The sequence below is a fragment of the Hibiscus syriacus genome, unplaced genomic scaffold (assembly GCF_006381635.1).
Source record: "Hibiscus syriacus cultivar Baekdansim isolate YM2019G1 unplaced genomic scaffold, ASM638163v2 tig00112498_pilon, whole genome shotgun sequence".
Lineage (NCBI taxonomy): Eukaryota > Viridiplantae > Streptophyta > Magnoliopsida > Malvales > Malvaceae > Hibiscus > Hibiscus syriacus.
In genome coordinates, this window is record NW_024063347.1 from 1881862 (window position 1) to 1900895 (window position 19034).

Below are 19034 nucleotides of genomic sequence, written 5' to 3' on the forward strand. Positions count from 1 at the left end.
ATCACCGTCAATTATATAAATAAGAAGAAAAAAAAGATGATTAACGATGACAAAGAAAAAGAGAAAAAAATTATGGTTAAAAACCTTAACTACGCGACCAAACTTAAATCCCAATTTTTGGATAATATAATAATAGCCTAATAAATATGCCCAATATCTCAATAAACTTGACATTTTACTCAACCGCTCAACTTACATGATTCATTTCGATTTTTGATTTTATTCATTTTTTACTTTTAAAAAAATCCATTTTACATGTGATATCATAATTTATTTATTTTATTAAAAACCATGGAATAAAAATAATAACTTCCTAATTTTTCTTTTTTAAGGACTAACATTTATATATGAAAATTTATGTTAAAATTACTTTTTTTTCCAATTTTCTATTTTCACTCATAATATGCACTATTTTGTAACAATAAAAGAAAAAAAAAATTCCAAATCAGAGAATTTGAGCTTTGTTTCCGCTTCATTGTAAATTCGGTTGGAATTGTAAACATTGGTTGTCTAGCGGGACGAAGGTGAAAGCGAAAGGGATCTATCTCATCCGAGATTATTTGTGGCAATGAATAAGCAAATTGCATCATCATCAAGACCCAGAAAGCCCAGTGGTACGGTTTTACCCTACCAAACCCAGCGAATAAGGGACCACTATTTCTTGGGCAAGAAGCTTGGCCAAGGCCAATTTGGCACCACCTATCTATGTACCCACAAGGTCACTGGTGTCCGCTACGCCTGCAAATCAATCCCCAAGCGCAAACTCGTCTGCCTTGAAGATTATGATGACGTCTGGAGAGAGATCCAGATCATGCATCATTTGTCCGAGAACTCATCCGTGGTGCAGATCAAGGGAACTTACGAAGATGCCGTCTTTGTTCATTTGGTTATGGAGCTTTGTGCTGGTGGGGAGCTTTTTGATAGGATTGTGGCCAAAGGTCATTATAGTGAAAGAGAGGCTGCTAAGCTTCTCAAAACTATTGTCGGTGTGGTCGAGGCTTGTCATTCTCTTGGGGTTATGCATAGAGATCTCAAGCCTGAGAATTTCTTGTTTGATTCTCCTGGGGATGATGCCGTTCTCAAGGCTACAGATTTTGGCTTGTCCGTCTTCTATAAACCAGGTTGCTCCCTGGGTTTTCTTTTGCGTATATATGTTGATCTTGATTCTCTTGAATTGAAGGCTTTTTGGGTTGAATGATTAATGCAGTTCACCGTGAATTAAAAACTGTAGTTTTGAATTTTCTTTTTCTGATTTTTGTTAATTATCTGATTGGATGTTGAAATCTGGTATTGGTTTTTTTTTTGAAATGTTATCTGGTATTGGTTGCTTCCATGGTTGGGGTTTTCTTTTGATTTTATTGTTATTATTATTATTATTATTTAAATTGAATTGATTCTTTGAAGTTCTTGGGATAATTATATTTCTCCGTCATGATTCACTGCATGTTCTTCAGGTACTGTTTATTAGGATCAATTTCCCTTGGGATTTGATGCTTGATATATATTTTTCAAAGTTCGCATTATTTTTGAAAAGGGAAATTGTGTGGAACGTCAGTTCTGGTTCAATTATCTAATTCAATTGAATATATAATATATAAATCTTCTCCAACATTAACTGAGATGGTTCAATTAGCTTGGAAAACTCGTCTGATGTCAAGATTATCACAATTAACTTATCAGTGAGTGCTTTATTACTGAACTCTGCTTGTAAGAACCGTCTTTGAATTTCTCGTGCACCATGTACCAGTGCTTTCCCTTATATTTTTTTGAGGTGCTTTATTCGTTTCCATTGCAGGACAATGTTTTTGTGATGTTGTTGGGAGTCCCTTTTATGTTGCTCCGGAGGTTTTGTTGAAGCATTATGGACAAGAAGCAGATATATGGAGTGCTGGTGTTATCCTATATATCTTGTTGAGTGGGGTCCCCCCATTTTGGGCTGGTATTTATTTTGAAATATTGTAATCCCTGCAACAAGTGGTGCCATTCTCGTGTTCTCATATCCTGAGGTGTACTTACCTTCCCTCTCCACTTGCAGAAAGTGATTCGGGAATCTTCAGACAGATTTTACATGGAAAAGTTGATCTTGTATCTGAGCCATGGCCTAGTATCTCTGACAGTGCAAAAGATCTGTTAATGAAGATGCTTGAAAGGGACCCAAAAAAAAGAATTTCTGCTCATGAGGTCCTGTGTAAGTTCTTTGAATACTATGCCATATATGTTATTATTTCTTTTCTGTAGCAGGTGAATGACAGTTCCATTCTTTGTTGTATGTCTGTAAATCACAATTGCTAGTTGATTTATGCATCAGGTCACCCATGGATTGTGGATGATAGGGTTGCCCCAGACAAACCTCTGGATTCTGCTGTATTATCACGTTTAAAGAAGTTCTCAGCAATGAACAAACTTAAAAAGATGGCTCTGCGTGTATGTGATTTTCCTGTTTTCCATCTTATTAATGATCTCTAGTTGTGGGAAAAAATTCATAGAATCTGATAGTTAACTTCTCATCTAGTTATCTTATATTCAGAATTTATTATCTTCTTGCTGAAGGATTTTATCTTGTCTTGGGCACCACGAGAATAAAAATCCTCGAAAGCTTCTGATTGAATGTTCATGGGATGAATAATATCTGACATGAAATTATGATTTTGTAGAAATAATAAAAACAGTCTGCCAAAATTGAGTAATAAGATGTTCTTAGCATAGTAGTGTTATTTTTGCTATTACACTGTAATTTATGGGTGTGGTCTTATGAAATTGTTTTTATGTCTGAAGTATGGATTTTGCCATAATAAGTAGAGAGAAGGAATGGAGGTCTATGTAGGTATACTATAATTTGGCTTCATTTTACACTCGATCATGGCAGATATATATTTTTGCTGTTCTTCTTAACATGGAATAGCACTGTGATTCAATGCGATCTGCATGGAAATACTTTGGTATTTATATTTGATATGATACCCAACTCTTGTTTATTTTAATTCTTCACTCAGGTAGCATTATTAAATTTTATAGATATACAAGCTTTTACCTTCCCTTTCCCTTTCATGGAACTTATTTCGAGTTTTTGGGTGTCCGCATTGGGTTCTCGTGTTTGTCTTTGGCTCAAAAATATTTGTGGTGAATCAAACCCCAGGTTTGGGATAAATGGGGCTTAGTCAGATGGAGTTCTGGGTCTGGGCTTTGAAAGGGTTTTAGGTGGAGGCAGTTTCGTTATTCATAATATTAAGTATTGCTATAGCCCATGTAGTGGGCATCTCTTTCTGCTACAATTGGTTGCAGCTGAAGTGTGGTTGTACAATCTCAAACTCCAAAACCAAAAAATCTTCTTGGGTTGGGTTTGATATATGTTTACAGGCATTCTTCTGAAGAAAAAAAAAACATGCTTCAAACCATCAACACCCACCAAGCAAGGGGAAGGAAAAAAAAAGAAAAATGGAAAACAGAAAGAGCCTTTCACACCCCAACAAGATAATTCAAACGATGGGAGGGCTAGGGATAGGGAAGAAGCAAAACTATCATAATTCTGCAGATTTAAAATTTATTTCCATTTTCAGTAGTTATGCTAGAACTCATAGTGGTATAAAGAGAGGTAGCTTATCACACAAGTAACAAGGTCATCCATTCATATTTTTGTTGTTACAATGATTTTGTTAATGTAATCAGCTGCAAGTAGAATGAAACATCCATTCTTCATTTTTGTTTTGTTCGGCAAAGCAAACTTTTGGTGTCGGTTAGCTAGTTGTTGGTTAGTTGGATGGGGGCTTGGGTCTGGAATTTAACTTGTTTTAAATTGGACATTCATTTTTGCTGTAGTTGTTGGCAGTAGAAGTCACAAACCTAATCTCTTAAACTTTAATACATGTTAACTTTATCTGGGCTTGTGAGTGGTGATGAGATATTGCCGCAAACCATCATTTCATCCCAAGAAGTAAATTCACTATCAAATAGTTTCATGAGAACTATAAGGGGCAGAGATTGCTACTTGGATGGAAGAAGGCGAAACTGTAAAAATTTTATTTCCTTTTCGGTTAGATTGTTCTGCTATAGCTCATGATTGTAGAAAAACAGTTTATTGCTCAAAGTGTATCCCTTCATATTGTACAATGTATACAACACCATTTTTTTGCTTGACAAAAAGGCATGCATTAAAGAAAGCATTTACATGACTTTGATTTGGTTGTTTGGGTCACTGACAAATACCATGGCTTCTTGATATTTATGTATGTTTCACACGTCTTATTACGATGTAGAAGAAATTCTTTTGCAGGTCATAGCAGAGAGACTCTCTGAGGAAGAAATTGGTGGCTTGAAAGAGTTGTTCAAAATGATTGATACAGACAACAGTGGGACGATTACATTTCAGGAACTCAAAGATGGCTTAAAGAAAGTCGGCTCTGAACTTACGGAATCAGAAATCAAGTCTTTAATGGAAGCTGTAAATATACCCTTTTGAGTTGTTGAAAATTTAATGTTTTTGCTATAATCTAAGTGATACTCTATACTGTTACAACATGAGCGTGTCTCACAATTACGGTTATTGCCTTGGGAATTTTGGCAGGCTGATATCGATAACAGTGGAACAATTGACTATGGTGAATTCCTTGCTGCTACACTGCACATAAATAAGATCGAGAGGGAGGAGAATTTAGTTGCTGCTTTCGCCTTTTTTGATAAAGATGGTAGTGGTTACATCACCATTGATGAACTTCAAAATGCCTGCAAAGAGTTTGGTCTAGGTGATGTTCATCTGGATGAGATGATCAAAGAAATTGACCAAGACAATGTAAGTATACAATGGAAACTTTGAAGTTATTCTTTCATATTTCCATTGTTAAAGTTACATAGCCAAAGTTTCCACATATCATCGTGTTCGTATCAATGTCCTCACTGAGATGAATGTCTCTTGAGTGTATTTATATCGGAAAATATGAATTATTACTTGTATGAGTGCATTTAGTATTTCAAATTTGATTTTCTTTTCCTAAATGTTAATACAAATCCACGATTAAAATTGCAGGATGGGCGAATAGACTACGGGGAGTTTGCTGCAATGATGAGAACGGGGGATGCTGGGGTCGGAAGAAGCAGATCTTTGAGGAGCAACCTGACCTTCAGTTTAGCTGATGCATTGGGAGTGAAAGACCCATCACATGATACTAACTGAAATTATATTACTCGAACTTGGATGTGAGTGTCGGATACAAGTATGTATCATACATAAGTATGTTTAATTTTTTTCAACGTTTTTCCATGTATTTAGAAGGTCCTTGAATTGTTATATCTAATCTCTATTCCGATGTCCTAATATGCATCTAAAACAAGTCGGAACAACATAAACATAGAATGAAAACCAATCTCTTGATTAGTTTGCTGCGATTTGAGAAACTGAAATCAAAGGACGTTCCATTTAAGGTGCCTAGGGTGTCAATGCTTCTTTAGGTCTGGGATTGGATTTTATTCACTCGTTTACTTGGGAATGTTTAGATTTTATGGTTTTCATGCCTACCTTAATAATGGTTAGAGGGAAGGACTCAGCCGATAGAATAAATTAGCCTGTATAGTTCACTAATTGTTGGCATTATAGAGTATGTAGCCATCAGACAATTGCTGCTTCTTGTAATGTTCCATTTATAATGAAACAATAATGTTCGTTTATGATGGATGGACATATTGCTAATCAGTCGGGTGCACTATTAGAAAAACATCGAACGAAAGAGAAGGAAAAAGCAAAAAAGAAAATTAAAAAGAAAAAGAAAAGAAAATAAGGTAAATTCCAACAGAAATTGTTTCACAATAGGTGAGGTTTTTGAGTTTAAAGGCGAGAGATAATGCCTTTATTATTGGATTCAAGAATGTCCTTTTTTCATCCTTGGAGATGACACCAATTGTAGAAGCAAGGGCTTCAGCCATCACAGAGGATGGATTTTGAAGAAGCCTGGATTTTGAGGCTGCCACTATGACAATTGTTGTTGAGGAGGAGAGTTACAGTAAAACAATCTACTGATTTCATGCGAACTCCTAAGAACGAAAACCCAGACATGTGAATTCATTTAAGACAGTGGTCCAGGTTTTGTTAAATGTTCTTGACAGGACCGCCCATCTTCGTGGGGTCCATTTCTTGCTCAGATTTTTTAGAGCTTTATCAACTCTTGATATTTCATTCATTAATGGTTGAAATTAATCAATTAATATAATAATTAAAATCAACTTGTATTATAATAAAACACAAGAGACACGGAGTCTTCGCACACATTTCAATTGCTTTCCATCTTCCATCCATGGCGGCCTACTACTTGAATTCCCATCTGGGTTTAGCTCTAATCTATCTAATCTTCCTCTTTCCAATCCCCAAATCTCTCTCGGCCCTTGAGCCTCAGCCTGCTCCGCCCACAGTATGGGATATCCTTCCCCAATACGGTCTCCCTAGTGGCCTTCTACCCAGCACAGTCACCGACTACGTCCTTCACGACGATGGGAGGTTCGTCGTCATGCTGGCGAGCCCTTGTTATATTCAATTCGATTACTTGGTCTACTACGAGAAAACCATCACCGGAAAACTGGGTTATGGCTCCATTACCGATTTGAAAGGCATCCAGGTGAAGCGATTCTTCTTGTGGTTCGATGTGGATGAGATCAAGGTCGATTTGCCACCCTCCGATTCCATCTATTTCCAAGTTGGATTCATCAATAAGAAGCTCGACGTTGACCAGTTCAAGACCGTCCATTCTTGCCGTGATGAGGTTACGGGCTCTTGTGAATATTCTTGGAAATCAGTTCTTCAGGTAGTCCCGTTTCCCTTTCCTCTAATTTTTTTAATTTGTTTTACTGTCTTAATTTTATGTACCCGGATTCTTATAGTTAGGCATGTTTGAGCTGAACTTCTGGACTTACTTTTAAATTCCTTTCCCTTCCTATGAGAGTTTGTTGATCGTGTTGCTGAGGCTCATATTAGTTAGTTGATTCTCCACTTCCTGAAAACTTGGCAACCTTATGATTAGTATTTTTCTTGTTTCAAACGCATTAAATGAATTTAGTCGTCGGGTTCATATAGTTAAGGTATTAGATATTATCTTATAATCTAGTCATAATATAAAAAAAGTATTTATCTGTTTCAATTATCACATTTAGAGTACTTTTTAGTAGGAATTCAAATAGTAATTATCATATAGCAGTAGCAGTGGTGTCTAAAATCGTTGTTGTGAAAAATAGTGGTATGAAGCGGAATTACACCAATAATGATTGATCTCGGCTGCAATTTAACGAGTAGCGATCAATTGCGATAATAATAGACTGGTATTCCCGTTATTCTAATTTTTAAAAAATAAAAATCAGCTGATTTAAAAAAAAATCAAGTCCATCAAAAGAAATTCATGATGACGATACTCACAATAATTGCAATAACATCTATTATGTCTGCAAACGTGATAAATACAACATGATTAAAAACGTGATCGCAATTACAATTTAAATCCTTGTTAAAAAGTAGACATGGAAAACAAAAAGAACAAAAGGCATTTCTCCAAAAGTAAGCAGGCCTTCGAAATTCTGTAAGATCAGCTGTAGGGTGATTCTATGTTACTCAGAATCGTGTCTCGGAGATGGGTGTGTCAAAAATTTTCCATGTACTTCGAGGATCTTGAATGCATATATTCATGTGTAGTACAACAAAAAGGAAGAGTCGGGTGCAACATAGAGGTGATTCATATGTAGAAAAGGGAGAGGGGCATTATTTCTAATCATAACATTGTCCTCTTTATCCCCTTCCCGCCATTGCTAAATACCCCATGAATCGTGGATCAATGGTTAAAAGCTTTTTTTAGCATATGTAAACTGTTGGCATGGCATGCGTTTGTTGTTTTGTTAATGTGGGAATGGTATTGCAGGAGCAAGATCAGAACGAACATGAAAAATGTGTTAAAATTGTTGTTAATTTCTTCAAACCAACTTAATAACTAAGTAGGCTACAAAGTTTTACTGTGCGCTATTTAGTGTCTGTATCTGCATGCCTTACACTTGAATAAAAAGGTGGTAACCTTGCAAGATATCTAGTAGTTCATCATAGTCATGCCTCGTATTTGCTTTTTCTTAGATGCTACTTGTGTTCATTGGGGCAGCTCAGGCCATGATTGTGGTGTTTCAAGTGAAAATATCAGCTTAATGGTGTTTAATACATCAATACATTTTCATCCCATGTTTGTTATTTATTTCAGCTTCCAATGCCTACGAACGAAGTTCAGATGCTGATTACCGAGTAGCTGCCACAGACTGGTGTTGCTGCTTCGTTAAGTCGATAGGGTAAGCTTTTTATCTATGATTCGTATGAAAAGAGAGAATGAAAGAAAGAGGTGAAGTAGTTGATAGTAAAATGCCAGATTCATAAAAGATTGGTGTGGCGAAGGCTCATGAAAAATGTGTTCATAAGAAGGTTGTGTAAATAATGAACTCTACTTTTTCATGTATGAGTTGTGAACAAAAATGTTGCTCATAACTTTAACACTACTATTATTAGTTATTACATTACCTTTGCCTGAATCCCAAAGGCGTATAAATGCAGTTTCAGTTTTTTTATTTTGTTGTGTATATCTCGAAATATTTTTATGTACATTTACAGATCATACTGTTAATCTTATAGTTCGAACTAGGGTATAAATAAGTCGAGTCGAGTTTGAGTATTACCGAGCTTAACTCAAAAACTTTAACACTAAGTTTAACTCGACTCAAAAGCTCATGAACTTAAAATTTTTAAGCTCGACTGAAACACAAAACCAAATATTAAGTACATGAAAATCTTATATTGTATTTGGATGATGCAGTCATGCTCGATGAGCACTGATGAGCATTGTTAATGACGACCACTATTAAATTAATTTATAAAACATTAAATTATAAAGTATTAAACGTATAATTTAAAAATCTAAATGTAATTTAATTAAAATTCAATATTTATAAAACATTAGTTTTTAGGGTAAATTATATCATTTATCACTTATCTATTTACCCCTTTTACTTTAATCATTTTTTAATTTTGTCAATCAGGTCACCAAACTATTTAAATGTTAATGTCATTAAATATTAACGGAGGAGATGACATGACAATTAATAAAATTGTATAATTATACATTTATTCCTCATTACTTATATATTCTATTAATTTGGTCTTAACTTTTATTTAATTCAAAAATTTAATCCTCAATCCGATAGTGTCATGTGTCACTATGTGATTAGATTTTTTTAATATTTTTATTTAATTTATTTCTCATCTAATCCAATGGTGGCCTGCTAGTGAGGTTTGAACCTGGGACGCAAGCTGAAAAGTTGAGCGCCCTAACCACTAAATTGTATCACTAAATTTGTCTAGTATACAAAACATAATATATATATTTTTATGATATAGTTAATGGTAATAAATGACCTTATAAGGGCTCAAGCATGAAATAATTGAATAGAATGAAAATATAAGATATATATAAACAAATATTATAATTGATTAATAAATGAATATGTTTTATTTATATTTTAAATCACAATTAATGCAAAAAAATAAAATAAAAGTGAATTTAATATGTTATGATTGAAATGTATCATTTTACACATTTTAAATTAATAAATTATCTTCATTATTCTAATTTTATTGAATTGAAATGTATCATATCTTATATTTTAAAATATTATAACATCGATCGAATTTAATCTTATTTAACAACTCTATATTAAAATAGACTAATTCAATAAAATCAAGTTTACCCTAAAATTTTCTTCAAATATATAATGAATAAATAATAAAATATAAAATTCTTACTCTAACTGAGATATAAACAAGTCAATGCATAAGTTAAAATACTTACTATGATAAACCCTCAACTATCAGGAAAATTCTAAGTCAACGACACTCTTTGTTATATTTCAATTATGATATATTAAAAGTATTTTTTTTATTTTTTCATTAAAATGATTTAAAATACAAATAAAATGCATTCACATATTAATTAATTATAATATGTATATATATATATATATATATATATATATATCATATTATTGTATTATTCAATTATTCCATGTTGGAGTTATTATTAGGTCATTTTCCCTTTTTTATTGCCATTAACTATATATATTATGTCGTGATAGGTTTTTCATTTAAATGGTGCAGCCCAGTGGTTAAAATGTTTTCTTTTTCTCCTAATTCCTTGGATTCAAACCCTACCAGCAACGGTTATTGATTAAATTTATTTTTTATTCATTCAATTGGTGACACATGACACCATTTGATTGGAAGAAAAATTTATTAAATTAAATAAAAATATTAAGAAAAAACCCAATCACATAGTGACACATGTCATAATCTGATTGAGGATTAAATTTATTGAATTAATTAAAAGTTAGAACCAAATTAATAGAATGTGTAAGTAATGAGAACTAAATGTGTAATTATATAAAGTGAAAATAACCTCAGTGACCAAAAATCCCATATAATATACGATTTTAACCAACTTTTTCCGGATTTGCCAAAATGACCAACAAAATTGCAATGTGATCGCTAATTCGCAACGCGATCTCCATTATCGCAAATCAGTTTCCAGATTCGCAACGCGATTATGACTATCGCAATGCGATTTTCCAATTTCGCAACGCGATATTGACTTTCGCAACGCGATACTGACTTTCGCGTAGCGATTCTGACTTTCGCAACGCGATTCTGACTTTCGCAACGAGATTTTGACTATCGCAACGAGATAATACAGAATCGCAATGCAATTTTCAAAGTTCGCAACAGGTTTTAGTTTCGCAACATCCTTCTGAGTGTGACATACCAGATGACTTACAAACAGTTTTGCCACCAGCCATGGACAGAAGGCTACCTGGCCGACCAAAAAGTCACGATCGTATACCGTCTAAGGGTGAAGAGAAGAAGTGATCGACATGTAGTCGGTGCAAGGAAAGTGGTTATACAAGGTTGACATGTGGTTCACCAGTGCCATCACAATCATCTTTTCCTCTACCAAAATATGGATCCTCATCAAAATCCAAAGTTCATGTGGTGTCAAGCAAAAGGCAATCAAAATCGCAATCATCTTCAAAATCCCAATCACAACCGACTTCACCTTTTGGGACTGTTAACTTAGGTATTTTTAAATGCAAACGTTGTATTATGTGTATTTTATGTGTGAACTTTTAACATTTTCAGTTAGGCATGTATTATTAACTTGAGTTTGAACATTGCTATGATCTGTTCAGTTGTTATCACTTATAAGACATTCATTTGACTATCGCAACGGGGAAATCGCAACGCGAAAATGACTATCGCAACGTGAAAATGGCTATCGCAACGCGAAAATGGCTATCGCAACGAGAAAATCGCAATGTGAAATGAAAATCGCATTGCGATTTTCTCGATGCGATTTTCATTTCGCATTGCGATTTTCATTTCGTATTGCGATTCTCTCGTTGCGATAGTCAGTTTCGTGTTGCGATAGTCTGTTTTGCCTTCAACATAATGCAGATTGAAAATCAACAAATCAACTATTACATTTCAATCAATTAAACAAGCACAAATAAGAATTATGTACACATCAATTAAACAAATCAACATTTACAAATCATTTTTTTACAAATCAATTAAACAATCAAAAAAATAATAATAATTCTTATTTCCTCATCAATTATTGAATCAATGAATCAACTTTTGCACCCGTACATCCATTTCACGCAGCTCACTTAAGGATTAACCTGCAGAAACCAAACATTTGCTCAAACAAGACTTCCTACACATCTAAAACCTACAAACATCAAATTATTGAATTCTAGGTACTTAACCAAACATTTTCAAACCAAAAGGAGTATATATGTTAACAAAACTTGCATTTGACTTACCAATTAAGAATGGATACTTTCATAACGCGGATGCAGGTAGGCAGCGTCTCGAATATATCGCTCTAGCCATATAATGCCGAAACCACAAGCCTACTGCAGCTCTATCTCTATCGGTGGGAGGTAGAAACTCTGTGCTTCCTGTCGTCAAACGCGCCAAGCACATGCATACGAGAAGACCACAATCCCCTCTGGCTCCCGGCGATTGTTGTGGCGTGATCTCGTCTCTGACAACTGTGACATTGAACTTCTTTGGCTTCTTGTATCCAGAATGAGTCCAATAATTAGTCTCATCCAAGAATTTAGCCAAATGAGAGCTCCATCCCTTGATAATATCTCTCAAATCAGACAGTGATATGTAATTTATCATGCTGTCATATACTATTATCTTCAGGGATCGAAGCTGAAGTTGGACGAGAAGCCAATAACGACGTTCCAAAACAGGGATAAACACCTGCAATCATAAGTAATAATTCATTTATTTGTGCACTTATTTATGAACACCTTTAAAAAATTTAAAAAATAAACACTAACCTTATCGACCTCCCACCATGCAGGATAAAGTTTAGCTTGTCCATTGCCCAACGAAAATGATTCATCTCGTTGATTCTTCAAGTGAACTGCGTGAAAAGCCGCTGGCATTATTGTATATCGCGAATTTTTTTTATTTTTCCTAAGCTTCCTTATTATTAGAAGACGTGACACCCACGCATCGATATGTTGTTTTACAAAAAAAGACATATATTAGTGAATTACATTAATTTTTAAAAAAAATTAATCAAAATCATATATAAGACAAATATAAGACTTACCTCCCCATCGAAATAGCCACTGTCTTCAACCCCTAATAACACACCCCACCAAGACCGATTAAGCAACAAATACATCTCATCGTTGAGTTTGCTTATGTCAGTGTAACACCCTTGGCTCCGCTCATGTAGATAAAAATCAACTGCGGTCTTAGCCCAAAGGGTATTATCCATAATTGTTTTCGTTAGTTGTCTCCTCTCCACTTCAGATACCGGAAGGGTACTAGCCGGTAACTCATACGAGAGCCAACTCTCATCCATCATGTCCGGCAACGGTGGGGATTTCTCAATAAATCGATATATTACCCCATGTGAATCGGGCTCTGGAATGGTGGGAGGGACCTCTTCAACGATGACAGTGGCCTCTTGAACGGTGGGGGGGACTCTTGAGGGATGATAGGGGCCTCTTGAACGATTGGAGGGGACTCTTGAGGGATGACAGGTGAGTCGGGCTTCTTCTTACGGAGTCTTCGCACAATTGGGGTGAACGGAGACGTAATAGCACGTGCACGCCGTCTGATGCGTGAACTCCGTCGTGCAAGGAAAACCTGACGTAAAGCATCCACCTTATCGGGCTGCTAAAAAAAATTAATACATAAATCAGTAAATAAACAGACATGATATTAAACAAAGACAAATATGTTTCAAACTTGCATTGTATTCACCCAAGTCATTATTCTATCATAGTTCACAAAATGCATCAGATAACATTCCAGAAGTAAGCACTTATATAAATATTTAAAAGGACAACATATATAAACATTCAAGAAGAAGAATAGTTTACTTTCGCAACACGAAACTTACTTTCGCAACGCGAAAATGACTATCGCAACGCAAAAATGGCTATCGCAATGCGAAATGAAAATCGCAACGACAAAATCGCAATGCGAAATGAAAATCGCAATGCGAAACACAAATCGCGTTGCGATTTTCATTTCGCATTGCGATAGCCATTTCCGCGTTGCGATAGTCATTTTCGTGTTGCGAAAGTAAACTATTCTTCTTCTGCAAATTGAAACTTGAATGGATTGCATTACTTCAGCCAAAAGACAAAAACAAAACCAAAAACAAATACTAACAAAAACAGTTTAGCAGTATTGGCAGCAACCGAATGAATTTATTACGCAATCTAAGTGAAATGATTAATCTAAGTGAAATTACGAGTAAATTTATCATCAAGTTAAATATGAAAAATCTTAAACTTACCTCGTTGCGTAGAGTATGAACCTTATTCTGCAACGATGCTACCATCTCACGTAGAGCGGCTACCTCACCGCGTAAAGTAGACATCTCAACACGCCATGCACCATCGTCTTTGCATAAAGTACCGACCTCCTCACGCAAGGCATTGACCTCATCACGTAACTCCCCTAACTCATCCCGTGGAGGTGGAGGTGGAGAACAGGGAGATAAACGTAGTGGCATCTTTGTCGGTCGCCTATCTTGCGGTGATGGTGGAGAAGAGGCTCGATGATGTGACAGAATAGGTGATGGTTGTCGTTGTGGAGGTGTATAGTCGGGTCGATCAGGTGATGGCTCTGGGTGAGGTGATAGCTCTGGGTGAGGTGATGGCTCCCAAAGTGGATACTGCTCATCATCCGTGCCATCAAAAAAAATGCTTACTAGCTTGCCACCAATCAGTGGCAAGCTCAGCTTCCGTGGGTGTCAGCCTCTGTAATGGAGTGTTGGCCTCCTAACAATATAAAAGCTCAAACAAAGTTAAACGTGTACTAGTAATAATTTGTTTATAAACATATAGTAGTATTTATGTTAACTTACATTATTTATTGTCGTATATCGTAGTAAATCTTCCCATTGCAAGGTTCGTTTCCTCTTCCATGAAATAGCCCTGGGAATATCATTTGAAGTTTTTATTGCATATGTCTTCATGGCGGGAAAGGCCTCAAATATCCAAATCTATAAACAATATAATAACAAACATTAGTAATTGTTAAATAATTACTTATAATTTTGGAAACATTATATAAAAATTCTTACCTTAAAGGCCCAAATAAAGCATGTCAAAGTGTATTTGGAACCATCGCCATGCAAACTTTTTCGATCATCCAAGGCAGACGATAACTTATTCCATGTAGCTTTCCATAAATACGAGCCCCACGGAAACAGGTTCCACGCATTTAGGTCTTCTACCAATTTGATTAGATCATTCAGAATAGATTGTCTGGCCTCTCTGCCTAAAAAGTCGGCATGCAAAAGTATTAGAAGGCATACTCGGACAACATCGACGTCATCCATCCGAGTAAAACTATCTTTCTTATTCAATAATCTCGTCAGGTCTTCCATGTGTATATTCGGCCTCTCCAGCTCAGGAAAAACCCGGGATAACCATGATGGACGGGTAATGTGTCTAGTGTACCGATCTACATCATCGTGTCTGAAGCGTAGACCAGTGATTAAGCAAAACTCCTCCCGCCCAAAACACGTATACACCGGTGGAAAATCAAACCATATCTCTTCATCACGACGTTGTATAGTATCTGGTAGATACCTAGTCATGGTTTGAAGAAACAGGTGTGTCAAAATCGCATCTCCACCGGGATGTTATACTTTCAGCCATGGCCCGAAGCAAGTATCCTCAAACATTTTTCTTTGTGCAGGTGAAAGCTTTGACGCAATTGTTTTGGCCAGGCTGACTTTATTTCTTAAGGTCAATTGAGCCGAATAAAAGTTATACAAAAACAATAAACATACTAAGTTAGATATACCAAAAACTACACTGTGAAGATATACAAAAAACAATAATAAACATAAAGAGTAGTAGTTTATTCTTCAAACTTAAATTTGCAACACTGTGAATTTCTTATTTGTCTTTGTTTTTTGGTTGAAGTAATGCAATTCATTCAAGTTTCAATTTGCAGAAGAAGAATAGTTTCTGAAAATGAAAATCGCAACACGAAAATGACAATCGCAACGCGAATTTGACTATCGTAACGAGAGAATAAAATCGCGTTGCGATTTTGTCGTTGCAATTTTCATTTCGCGTTGCGATTCTCGGTTGATTTAATAAGCAATCTAAGTGAAATGGTTAATCTATTATTGAAATTACCAGTAAACTTATCATCAATTTCAATATGAAAAACCTAATAATAATGCAAAAATTTCAAAAAGAAAATAATTAAAAAAACTAACCCTCGGTGGTTGATTTGATTGATTTTCCATTTCTGATTGTGAGGGTGGCTCTGAGAGATGGAGATAGACGGATTTCGCCAGAGATGGGGACGGATTTCGTCGGAGATGGGTGAGAGAGTGAGAGATGGAGATGAGACTGAGTTGTGATTTTAGGTTTTATGTTATGAGTTGCGATTACGGGATATACTGTGGACGGTTCAGTGTTCCAATATATTAATATTCGTGTTTAGAATTTGAAAATAAAATACGCTTTGCGATACTAATGGCGATTTGAAAATCGCATTGCGATTATGTATTATCTCGTTGCGAAAGTCAGTATCGCGTTGCGATTTTGTATTATCGCGTTGCGAAAGTCAGTATCGCGTTGCGATTTTGTATTATCGCGTTGCGATAGTCAGTATCGCATTGCGATTTTCCAAATTCGCATTGCGATTTACTTATTCGCATTGCGAATTGGGAAAATCGCAACGCGAAATTGGAAAATCGCATTGCGATAGTCATAATCGCATTGCGAATCTGGAAACTGATTTGCGATAATGGGGATCGCGTTGCGAATTAGCGATCGCATTGCGATTTTGTTGGTCATTTTGGCAAATCCGGAAAAAGTTGGTTAAAATCGTATATTATATGGGATTTTTGGTCACTGAGGTTATTTTCTCTTATATAAATTTTACTAACTGTCATGTCATCTCCTCCGTTAATATTTAACATCAAGTGGTTTGATTGAAAAGATTTAAATAGTTTAGTGACTTGTTTGACAAAATTAAAAATTAGTGGTTAAAATAAAATGGGTAAATATTTAGGTGGTAAATGGTATAGTTTACCCTAAAAACTAATGTTTTATAAATATTGAATTTTAATTAAATTACATTTAGATTTTAAATCAATTTATAATTATACATTAGTACTTTATAATTTAATATTTTATAAATTAATTTAATGATGCTCATCGTTAATGGCGCTTATCCACACTCGACCAATGTTGTAGAACTTTTTATTTTTCTTAAATAACATATATATATATATATATATATTAATATTATTAATAATTTAATTTAAAAATCTAAAACTTTAATATTATTAATAATTCGTGAGCTTTTCAAGTCTCGTCTCATTTATAACCCTTTGACTCGACTCCTCGAGTGAACTTCCTATCTGCCACTAAGTCATAGACCAAACAGTAAGTTTGGATTGTGAAAATTGTTTAATAAAATAATTATGGTTTAATGGTTTTAAAAGTTTTTGAAATTTTGAAAAAAATAATCGTTTTCTTAGATATTTTTTGGACCAAATTAGTTAAATATTGAATTAATAAATTAAATTAACTAAAAGTTTGAAACATTTTTAACTGTTAAATCTTAACTATGTTTTCCTTGTACATATATGGCCCTTGACATAGACCCAGTTAGGGTGGCAAGGTGGTTTAAGCCTAAGGAGTCCTTGACCAACTCAACCCACCAGCGGCCAGTGTTTGTAGGATTCGACCAACTCATTTGAATTAGTTCAAAATGACTCTAATCCGATCAACTCGAGTATTAAATTTAAATTTTTCTAATACGAAATTAAAGCTTTATAAATTAAAGTATAATCCAAAATTTTATAACTTGAATTGATTAAGCAAACACGGATCCTACTCAAGATCCACGCTACTTATAAATGTTATATGTAGTCTGTTTGAAATCCTTTTGATCTATACATCATTATTTTTATGTATTAAAGGTGCATGAATTTCTTATTTTTTTTTAAAATAAATAATTAAATTCTCTAAATTCTTTTCACTCGATTAAATATTTATATTTTAAAATTTCATCAATTTATCTCTTTGATCAAAATTGATCATTAAAAGATATACAAACTAGTTAATCTTACATATCAATTTACAGAATTGTCAGGTGATAATGTTTTACAAAATTATTTTTTAATTATATTAAGATTTTAATATATTTCTTCAGAAATTTTATTTAAAAGAATATATATCTCACATTACAGAAACGTAATATGTCAAATGACACTAATATTTAAATAAGTCATTTAAATTATTTATTTTTTGTTTTTTCAATTTAATAATTAATCTTTTAATTTAAGAGTACAGTTGCATATAAAAAATTAGTAATTTAATTGATTTTTTTTTAAAAATGGGAATTTTATGTACCCTAACACCTTTTTATTTGGGGCTGAAATCCTACATTATTTGGTTTAGGGGAAAAGATTATATTATTTGAAGAATCTTGTTTTGGGTATACCTAAACCATTGTAAGTGTCGGCCACCCAAAAGTCCTTAAAATAATCACATTGGTCAACCTAATCTTTTATCTTCGGCTGTGAAGTGATGTTCTCTTCCAAACCCAATGATGATGTTCGTAAGCTTCCTCCATTGAATTATATCAAAACTCTGCAATCAAATCAAACCCACTCACCAAAATAAAATCCAATTGGTTACCAAACTTTTACAACATTTATAATATAGTCATAAACAATTATTGTAATTAAATCATGATAACTTTTAAAGCACTATCAATTTAGTCATTAGGATTATAAAAATCATTTCAGTCACTGCTGTTAAACGCTTAATGACGACAAATTATAAAAATAAATGTAAGTTATTGCATTAAATTTATCAGCGATAAATTTTTTTTTATTTCTATATTCTTAAATCTCGAGTTATTGTGAAGTATAAAATAATGAAATTATGGAAGTGAATATTCTTGCACTTATTGCTACAACGTTATTCATTATAATTCCTACTATTTATTTATTTATTATAAACGAAAAAAATGTTTTGTCAAATACATGCAACTAACCAAAATATTAGTTTATATAATATACGTATAATATCATCATTTTATTTATCATAAATAATAAAATTAGTTTTAAGTATCAAACCCAATACCTATACAATGAATACTTCAACGCACATCCATTGCAACCAACCAAAATATTTATTATATAAAAAATATATATTAAATTAATTATATTTATTTATAAAAGTATATTAATTATACTAAATATTATTATAACTAATAATTTTATAATTTTAATTAATGGTGATTCTCTAAAGCTTCAAAATCATTTTTTAAAATTTTGTGACAAATAAGATGATAACATATATCATTGTTTTATTGAAGGAGGCTTAAAAATTAATTTTCTTATTAGGTGAATAATGTAGAGACAGACAATAATAGGCCAGATGGGCCTTACCTCTAA

The 19034-nt window shown here is 33.9% G+C and overlaps 2 protein-coding genes across 3 annotated transcripts; both read left to right on the forward strand.

Annotated features, from left to right (window-relative positions):
• Nucleotides 1-461: 461 nt before the first annotated feature.
• LOC120180659 (calcium-dependent protein kinase 11-like) lies at nt 462-17082 on the forward strand. 2 transcript variants are annotated; one of them, XR_005521701.1, is made up of 9 exons: nt 462-1121; nt 1796-1939; nt 2036-2188; nt 2309-2424; nt 4271-4438; nt 4562-4786; nt 5021-5228; nt 6040-6043; nt 17070-17082. XR_005521701.1 is itself a non-coding variant. In XM_039185943.1 (7 exons), exons 1-7 carry the CDS (start codon nt 569-571, stop codon nt 5165-5167), a joined length of 1506 nt encoding a protein of 501 aa, XP_039041874.1. In that variant the 5' UTR covers nt 462-568; the 3' UTR covers nt 5168-5302. The 2 variants fall into 2 exon arrangements, 1 of the variants encoding a protein (XP_039041874.1); XM_039185943.1 differs by lacking the exons at nt 6040-6043; nt 17070-17082 and having other exon boundaries at nt 5021-5302.
• Nucleotides 6252-8533, forward strand: LOC120180660. Its single transcript, XM_039185944.1, has 2 exons — nt 6252-6785; nt 8214-8533. The coding sequence occupies exons 1-2, from the start codon at nt 6282-6284 to the stop codon at nt 8256-8258; spliced, it is 549 nt and encodes a 182-aa protein (XP_039041875.1). The 5' UTR covers nt 6252-6281; the 3' UTR covers nt 8259-8533.
• Nucleotides 17083-19034: the final 1952 nt, after the last annotated feature.